We start from the raw sequence: 9,664 nt of genomic DNA on the forward strand, positions 1-9,664 counted from the left end.
TTGAAATATGTGGCTGAGGTTGAATCTCAAGATCTCTATTTTATTTTTAATCTCAACGGAACCTACCCCTTTTTTTTGAACGGCAGCAAAATGAATATATTAAAACAAAACTAGCAAGACGCTAGAAATACAAACCATTAAGGTTGAGTAAGATTTTGAAGCCGCAAACTCCAATTAATGCTAGCCTTAGAGTTACGAGACGAGAACCCACGAAACGAAATATCAATAATGGAATAAAAAATCCTCTCTTTTCTAGGCCTATTACTACTAAACAAAATACCATTACAGAACGTCCAAGCACCCAAATGACCGTAGAAAACATCGAGTCAACAATCGCCCATTGTTGTTGTAACACCCAAGATTTTGAAAGCCAAGAAAGTGAAGGAAACCCTAAATTTAAGAGGGACTCGACGAGTCCAAGGAAGGACTCGGCGAGTCGGAGCGGGATCCGGGTCGATAAGAAAGTGACCAACTCGACGAGTCGGCCAAGTGGAGTCGGCGAGTCTGGTCTGTGCGAGGAAAACCCTAAATCCGGGGCTTGGAGCCTATTTAAGCATCTCAATCTTCTTCCTAGGGCTCCTTTACAGCCTCTCACACCCAGAACGCCGCACCTTAAGCCCCCATTGTGTTCATTCAAGCTTTTAGCCATTTTTGAGTGGTTTTAAGGAAGAAGAAGGAGCGGGAATCTTTGAAGCATCAAGGAGTGGTCTTGGATCCGAAGTTTGGGGAGCATTTCAGAGCATTGGAAGGTATTAAGTCGTTTCTCTCCTCCAGATTTTCCTTGGTTATGAGTTTTGGGGCTTTTAAGCCATGTTTAAGACCAATCTTGAGCTTGAGGTCCAGATCTGAGGTTGCTACCTCAGATCCATGCTTGTTTTGGAATGGAACCCCATAAAGTATCAGCCATTGGGTGGAAATTGGAGTCTCTTGGTCCTAAACCCTAGCTATGGGTGTATTTTGCCTAGATCTCCCTCTCTACACGTAAAGTTTGCAACTTTACGTGGGAAATAGGCTTGGGGAGGGTAGATCTACAGTTTGGAGCTCATGCATGACTCGGAAGTCCTCTGCATGTAAGTGGATCTTAGTGGACTCGACGAGTCCTTCAAGTGGACTCGGCGAGTAGCTTGAAGATGAGGAGGAACTCGACGAGTGCGATGAACAGCTCGTCGAGTCGGATGAAGATAGGCATGAACTCGGCGAGTTGGATGAACAACTCGGCGAGTTGGATGAAGATTGCCGTGTGCTCGGCGAGTCTGTTCTTAGACTCGGCGAGTCAGGTCGAGTGGTCCCAAACCCTTCGAGTTAAGACTCGAGTCAGCGAGTCGAGCCAGGACTCAGTGAGTTGGACAGGATAGGAATCGGGAATTAGTAGACTCGGCGAGTCAGGGGCTGACTCGGCGAGTAGAGTCGCGAGTGGAAGGACTCTGGACTTATGAACTCGGCGAGTCAGTAGGGTGACTCGGCGAGTAGGGTGACCTGGAAGGTTGACTTTGACCAGGACATTGACTTTGACCAGAGTTGACTTGGTTGACCTTTGGAGGTCAGTTAGACTAAGTGTGAGGTTGTTATTGGTAGCTCGGGGAGCTAGCGGAGCAGCAGTTCGGAGTTAGTGGTCAGGTAGAGGTCAAAGGGGTTAGCAGCAGCAGTTCAGCAGTATCAGGTGAGTTTCCCTTTGTATGAATGGGTCTATAGCCACAATGCCGGCCAATGTAATTATGAGTAGAATACCCGGGGGTTAGCCCTAGGCACAGTATGCTAGTATGATATTTGGACGAAGTCCAATGACAGAGGGCGGTTGCCCAAGGAGCGGTTTATGTGATAGTCTATACTTGTTGTCTGTGTGATACTTGTATGTGCCTGGTAGGGGGGTGAGTGAGGGCGAGGTCCCGTATCTCACCAATAGCAGAGTGTGGACGGTGTTCCACATCTCAGTAGCAGCAGAGCAGGGGCGAGGCCCAAGTTAGGAAAGGAGTGAGGGTGGGTTGGGCCCGTACCTCACTATCAGCAGGAGTATGGACGAGGTTCCATGACTCATCAGTAGCAGGACTCGGGCGGGGCCTAGAGATAGGCGAGGCCTTAGAACAAGAGTTGTTAGTATATGTTTAGCTTATGTAATGTTATGTGATATGCTTATGTGCTATTATATGTTAGTGGGCGAGGCCCTGTGACAGGCGAGGCCTAAGTGAAACAGATCTGTATCCGAGCGGGGCTCGAAGCCAGGCAGGGCCTGGAGCGGAGGGGCCGTTATAGCGTGCGAGGCCCGGAGTAGAGGGCGAGGCCCAGGATAGCGGGCGTGGCCCAGTATGTGCAGTATGTGATTTTGCATGGTATGTGGTAAGGTGGGGAACTCACTAAGCTTTGTGCTTACGGTTTTCAGTTTTGTTTTCAGGTACTTCCGGTAGCGGAGGGAGGAGCTCGGGGTGATCGCATGGCACACACCATAGAGTAGTCAGCCTGGGAATGTTTACTCTGATAATAAACATGTGTTTTGAAAACTTATACTCAGATTATGTTTTGGAATGATGTTTTGTTTAAAGTAATGTTTTATTAAAAAGAAATTTTTGGTCTTAATTTTTGGGTCGTTACAGTTGTCTAATAGTTGGCCTCGCAACAATCCAGTCCATCATGTCTCTCATAGTGATGAAAACAAGGATATCCAAATCAAGCCAAAGACTAACCCGCCTCCAAATTTGAGTCGCAATTGGGCACTGAATAAATAAGTGCACCACGTCTTCAGGAGCATTGTGACACAATGGACACAAAACCGAGTCAAGGTCCACCCCTCTCTCCACCAACTTCGACTTAACAAGGAGCCTATCTATCAACAAATGCCAAATAAAGACATTTATTTTAATTTGAACAGAGCGATTCCATCGAATGGGCAAGGGACCCGACGGAAGTCTTGAATCATCAATCCAATTCCTTATTGATTTAACCGAAAAGCACCCCGAATTATCAAGATTCCACACCCGTTTGTCTGACTCCATGCCAAGACGAAAGGCATCCAATAATGACATCAAACTCGCAAGCTGATCCTGGTCAACCCATCCTCTAATATCATGACGCCAAGCAAAAACCCAACCCGTCGAAGACCAATAGTCCCTAACCAAAGAATTTTGATTAGAACCAAGAGCAAACAATCGTCTGAATTGCACCATAATAGGAACATCAAAGCACCAAACATCGTGCCAAAACCGAATAGTAGCTCCATTCCTGGTCACTCTAGCCATCACATTTGAAGGCACTAAACCACTCTCATGGAGATGATTAATAGACCCAACAATTTTTTTTCCAAACACCTCCACCACTTGAAATTCTCGGGCCCCATGAAAAACCTCCCCCTTCACCATGAAGAAACTTTAATACTTTCACCCATAAGGCCTTAGGCTCATTAAAGAATCTCCATTTCCATTTATATAAAATACCCATATTAAAAGCATCTAAACTACCAATACCCAAAACACCATGGTCAAAAGAATTTAAAGCCAAATTCCACTTAACCCAATGGATACGTTTTTGACCCTCTTCCATACCCCCCAAAAAAACGAGCCCCCATATTCTCCAATGCCTGCAAGACAGCAACAGCAGGCCTAAAAATAGATAAATAATAAGTACCAAGACTACCCAGGACTGACTTAACAAGAGTTAAATGACCACCAATAGATAACAATCTAGCTTTTCCAAGACGCCAATCTATTCTTGAAGCGATCTATAATAATTTTCCATCCTTTAACATGCACCATGGACTCACCAATTGGAATACCAAGAAACACAAACGGAAAAGATCCAGCTGAGCGACCTGTAAAAGAAGCGAGATTGGCGATTTCAGACCTACCAACCCCCACGCCATATAAACTAGATTTAGAGACATTCAGATTTAGACCGAAACTAAATAAAAAAATCTCAACACCTGAATCAAATTTCGGACATTATTCTCGTTCCACTCTCCCAGAAAAATAGCATCATCTACATAAAACAAATGGGAAATAGCTAAATTGTCTTACTCAAGTTGGGCCCCCCTAAACACACCTTTCGACACCGCATCCTCCATAGCAATATGAAAGCCCTCCATAGGAATAATGAAGAGAAAAGGTGACAAAGGGCCTCCTTGTATCAACCCTCTAAACAACTGAAAATCATCCGTAGGGAAACCATTCAAAAGAACCGAACAACGGGCACTAGAAAACACCCCCCCTAATCCAATCCCTCCATCTCTACCCAAAACCAAGAAACAACATAATCCTGTCAATATAATCCCAACTAACTGAATCATACGCTTTTTCAAAGTCAACTTTAAAAATCATCAATTTCTTCTTCTTGTGATTGAACCACCGAACCATCTCATTCAGTAGAAGAAGACCATCTAATATTTCCCTGGAATTGAGAAAAAGCAGATTGCTCTAACCCAATAACATCATGTAGGACCCGTACTAACCTATTAGCCAACAATTTAGCAATAATCTTAAACTGCATGACAATGAGGCTAATAGGACGATAATCATTGATACGAATAGGGTTATCAATCTTAGGAATCAATGTGATAAAAGAAGAATTACACCCATTGGGAAACCTAGGATTGAAAAAAAAATCCTGCACAAAAGCCACAACATCATCACCCAAAATCTCCCAAAATGCCTGAGAAACCGGAAAGAAAATCCATCTGGACCCAGTGCCCGGTCCAACCCACAATCCGAGACCGCATTCTTGATCTCTTCACTAGAGAAATCTAAATCTAAAGAATTAGTCGTACCCAGATCAAGAGATCTGAATCTATCACTCTTGCGGCCCATCGGAACTCCCTTAAAAGGTTGGAATTTAGAAGCATAAAAATCATAAAAGGCAATTTTAACTAGAGGGGGTCTACAACCCACGCACCGTCAATAGAGATGCCTCTAATATGTATCTAACGTCTTCGTTGGTTCAACATGGCATGAAAAAAAGCTGAGTTCTCGTCCCCCTCGATAGCCCATTTAAATCGAGCTTTTTGGCCTGAATCAAGAGACCGAGACTTTTCCAAGGAAGTCGAATCACCGAGAATAGCCCTTCTCTCTTGAGCCAAATCATCACACGAACCACCATCATCAAAGATATTATCAATATCAACCAATCTAGATACCATACGATTACTAGAAGCTCTAGATTCCTCCTTATATCATGCAATCCATTTTTTTATTCATTCTTTCAAGAATTTAAGTTCGTTTTTGAACACAACAAACTTACTCCATGTACTATCAACCACGAACTCCTTCACGAAATTTTTCACCATATCGTTAAACCCATCAAGCTCTAACCAAGAATTGAAGAATTTAAACAATGAAGGACCATAATCCACTAAAGATACATGCAAGAAAATAGGGTAGTGATCAGACCATCTTCTATCAAGAACCGACACTTGAAGGTGGTCAAATCTACCATAAAAAACTTCATCCACCAAAAACCTATCCAACTTACTTAACTTGGAGCCAATAGCATCGATTCTAGTGAACCGCTTCCCAATCATAGGCACATCTATGAGTCCCATATCATTAATAAAGTCATTAAAAGCAGAAGTCGAAATAGGACAAAAACCGACCCGTTCTTTCAGTCACCTCCCTAACAACATTAAAGTCTCCAAAAAACACATGATTCCCCCCATTCCTCCTTTTAAAATCCGAAAGATATCGCCACACATCAAATTTCTCTCGGACTCCTTGAGGAGCATAAATATTAACCATGTAACAAGGAAAACTAAAATGGACCCAAAATCCTCCAACTATAACCACATTATCCGTACAGTGAACATTGCTTTTCACAAACACATTAGGGTCCCACACAGAGAGAATACCCCCTGAGAGACCCCGAGCACAACTACACGCAAAATCAAAACAGGGATTACCCCACATACTCCTAACTTTGAACAAATCAATTTTTTTCATTCTAGTCTCCTGTAATCCTAAAAATGACACTTCATTCTGGATACACAATGAATGAATCCAACTTCTTTTTAGAGAAGTTTGGGTACCATAAATATTCAAAGATATACAATTCATATATCCACTTGTACTACACCAATGCTAGACAAGATTTTAGAAACCTTATCCTTGTGATATTTCATGTCATACCCAAGAAGATCGCCCATTTCAAAGTAATGTTTCAAGACATCCTCAATATCTTATTCACACATCGAAACTTTCTTCTTTAACATCTTAGAAGAAACATGCGGACCAGAGGATCTCGAAGCCGAAGTGTTAACATTAAAATTCCCATGTAGCTTCTCACGCTGGAACCCTAGAGGCTGAGATAAAGATTCTGAAGCCCCACGCTGCACTACTCCACCCTTTCGAACTTCCTCCTCAGTCGGCGAAGAAACCCTCGCGGGCCTAACTAACAACTTCAATGATACACAAACCGAGGTCGATGTAACCCGGTCAACATATTCAAGTATCTATCCACCTTTTTCTTCCTTCCACTAGTTTGAAAAAAAACGACCTTTTCTATTTCAAAAATCAGCTCCTCTATTAACTAAATTTGGAGTGCTATCCACATTAAAAGAATCTGCCACCTCATCATCACCCATACCATCCTGACAATCCTTTTGTAGATCACACGCATCTTCACGAAAAAAAATCATTGGATTCCTCTTCCTCAGACAAATCTGGAATATCCGAGCCCACCTCCCCCTCTTCCAATATATCCATTTCCCAATTACAAATTTCACGAACTGTCACATCATACTCAATGCCTTGCGCAACCACTTTAATTGTCTCATGGATTAGATCCAAATTTGAAGTCCTTATACACACCCTGTTGATTTCCAAAGGATCATCCCCATCATCATCTACAAAACATACATCACCCCACATGCTAGCCACCTTAGAAACATCTTCATTCCATGCACAACAAGGCAAACCAATCTTTTCAATCCACACTGCTCTTTCATTAACAAAAAACTCGTTTACAACCGGCCTAAAGAAAGAGAAAAAGGCCTTAATACCATTACACTTCTTAAACTTTTCACAAACCTCTTCAGAAAAGAATGTCAAATACACCCAATCACTAGCAACATACTTGATTTGTAACTCATCAAAACCTTCTTCTTTCAATAACACAATTTTTTTTTGAATCAACCTAATATCCCTGAGTTTCAAAAACACCAAAGCTTTTAAAGAAAAATTATTACATATCTCTTTCCCAGACAGAGTGCAAACATTAGGTTTAGATCCTTTCAGCACATGCATTCCCTTGCCCCCCTTAACCACAGTTGCATAGGATCCAAGCCCCTACCCATTAAATTTCGACACCACCTGATCACGATGCACATGTGAAATAGACTGCCCTTACGATCAGGTTCTCGCTGAAAACGTGCTACTGAAGCAAATAGATGGTATGAACGCAACCAAATATATATAATCTTACTTTCCAATAGTTTCGCATCTGATACTTTAATGAAACAAACAAAGGCAAAATGTTTTCCTATTTTGGATAGCTTCTTTGCAATGTAAACATCAGTCACAGTCCCTGCCTTCACACATGCATCCCATAATTACTTCACTCTGAAATCAACAGGAAAATTTGTCACATAAAACGGGGAAGAAACCTTGTCAACCAATTGCAAGTTGCCCACCTGAGTCTGAGACCGACTCCTAAGACCTTTCCTGTAACATCCGGAATTTCAGGTATGTTATCGTGTGGTTGAATTCTTGAGGTTTATGGAGTGACTCAATGAGTTGGGAGTCCAACTCGCTGAGTAGGGTCGAGTTATCGTGTGGTATATAATGAATGGACTTGACGAGTTGGGAGGCAGACTCGCCGAGTTGGTGCTGGGCAGAGAAACCCTAATTTCCCGGGGTTGGGGCCTATACAAGGGAACTTATGCCCCTATTTCTGCCTGATCAGTTACCCTACACCCTTGAGAGCAAAATATAATGGCTATTGAGCTGGAGAGTGAGAGAGAGAAGCTCATATTGTGGTTCTTGTGCATCATTTGAGGAAGAGGATGAGGTTATCAAGCAAGGAGCTGGAGGTGAGGCTGTTGGATCTAGTGATTTCCTGTCCAGAGCTCCCGATGAAGGTATGAAGTCTTCACCTTTCTTCTTATTTTGGATAAATCTCATATCTATAGAGTTTTAGGGCTTTTTGTCATCTTTTGTTTGGGGTTTTGAATATCATGAGTTATCAAAGAGTCTAGACCTCAGATCTGGACCTTCTGAGGTCCTTAGAGGCTAGGTGTCCTAGCTTTATGCATCCATATGTGGGTTTTTGGGCTTAATCACTCATGAAGGGCTTGTATTAGCATTTTGGAGCAATAACATCATGTGTGAACGTAAAGATCGAAGCTTTACATGCTTATTGAGCCTTGAGATGACAGATCTAATTTTTGGAGTGATAGATCTATTTGAAATCGTCTGAATGAGGAATCAAATCAAAGAGACTCGACGAGTCGGTGAGGGTTTGTACCGATGGGTTTGATTGTGTGATAACTCGGCGAGTTGGGGGTCAACTCAACGAGTTCAGCTGGACCTTCTTGAGACTTCTAGGGAAACGAGTGGACTCGACGAGTCGCAAGAGTACACTTGATGAGTCGGGTCAATCATGAACTGTGACTCGAAGTTTAACTCCTGACTTTAGGGTTTGGTCAACATGAGTAATGGAGACCACGGAGAGGTAAAATGGTCTTTTACCCAATTCTAGAGTTAAAGAAAGAAGAATAACTTTTGGTTGCTTAGAGTCGAGAATTGAGTATTTATTAAGGTATCTACCCTTTGTGTAGGTGGTGTCTAGTTCGAGAATCGAGTACGAGGATGTGTGCTTGCTGTCGATGTGAGTCTTCTCACTATACTTACCTTGTGTTGTAAATTTATGTGTGACCAGAGGGTCTTATGTGAATGAGTTGTGTTTTGAGATATCCTACTATTTTTTTGTGATATGTTTACTATGTATTATATTGAGCTGCTGAGTTGAGGGACCAGAGGGTCCATCTTAGTTGTGGGACCGGAGGGTCCCACCGAGACACATTGACCAGAGGGTCTTATTGAGTTATAGCCTCGAGTGGCTAATGTGTTGTGTGTGGTATTTTGGGGAACTCACCAAGGTTCGTGCTTACCGTGTTATGTGTTATGTGTTTAAGGTTTATCAGGATCGCGGAAGGCACCGACTTGATTGTACACACACTAGTGAAAGAGTTATGTTTTGTAGATCCTGGATTTTAATCAAACAATTATGGAGTTGTGATTTGTAAATTACATAAATGAGATTTATGTGAAGTATGTTATGAGAAATATGCGATTTTAAATGAAAATTTTATTTGAAAATTTACGGTGTTACAATTTGGTATCAGAGCCTTGGTTTGAGGGATACAAATGCACCTTCCAGTATATCTGCACTCAAACTGAGGATTTGAGAAATGTTTTCAAAAGAAATGATTTTTCTAAAACAAGCAAGAGTTCTAAGAGAAAACGAGAAGGAGTAGTGTGTACAATCAACTAGAGCCCGAATGGTGATTTTCCAAAATACTCTTACTTTTGTGTTATGAGATATGTATGAGATATATTATGTAAGCTAGAGAGAGTAGGCTAGGTATTTCATATTTAGGGCTAGAGTTGCTTGGTTGTCATGCCTTCGCCTAGGGATTTTGCTATCAGTGATGTGCTTTGAGTATGTGTGGAGTAAGAGTATCCATCAGGAA

General features: G+C 42.0%; 1 protein-coding gene across 1 annotated transcript; it reads right to left on the reverse strand.

Annotated features, from left to right (window-relative positions):
• Positions 1-4,903: 4,903 nt before the first annotated feature.
• Positions 4,904-5,915, reverse strand: LOC111917458 (uncharacterized). Its single transcript, XM_023913147.1, has 3 exons — positions 5,573-5,915; positions 5,264-5,508; positions 4,904-5,146 (listed from the first exon to the last, which is right to left on the reverse strand). Exons 1-3 carry the CDS (start codon positions 5,913-5,915, stop codon positions 4,904-4,906), a joined length of 831 nt encoding a protein of 276 aa, XP_023768915.1.
• Positions 5,916-9,664: the final 3,749 nt, after the last annotated feature.

This window comes from Lactuca sativa, chromosome 2 (assembly GCF_002870075.4).
Source record: "Lactuca sativa cultivar Salinas chromosome 2, Lsat_Salinas_v11, whole genome shotgun sequence".
Taxonomy (NCBI): domain Eukaryota; kingdom Viridiplantae; phylum Streptophyta; class Magnoliopsida; order Asterales; family Asteraceae; genus Lactuca; species Lactuca sativa.

Excerpts from the sequence above, each read along its gene's own strand:
- LOC111917458 (XM_023913147.1), bottom strand. The coding sequence starts at position 5,915 with ATGAAAAAAATTGATTTGTTCAAAGTTAGGAGTATGTGGGGTAATCCC. Across the intron at positions 5,509-5,572 it reads GGAGGTGACTGAAAGAACGG|ATGTGCCTATGATTGGGAAG; the intron begins GTCGGTTTTTGT and ends TGGGACTCATAG. Across the intron at positions 5,147-5,263 it reads TTGATGGGTTTAACGATATG|GAGGAATCTAGAGCTTCTAG; the intron begins GTGAAAAATTTC and ends GCATGATATAAG.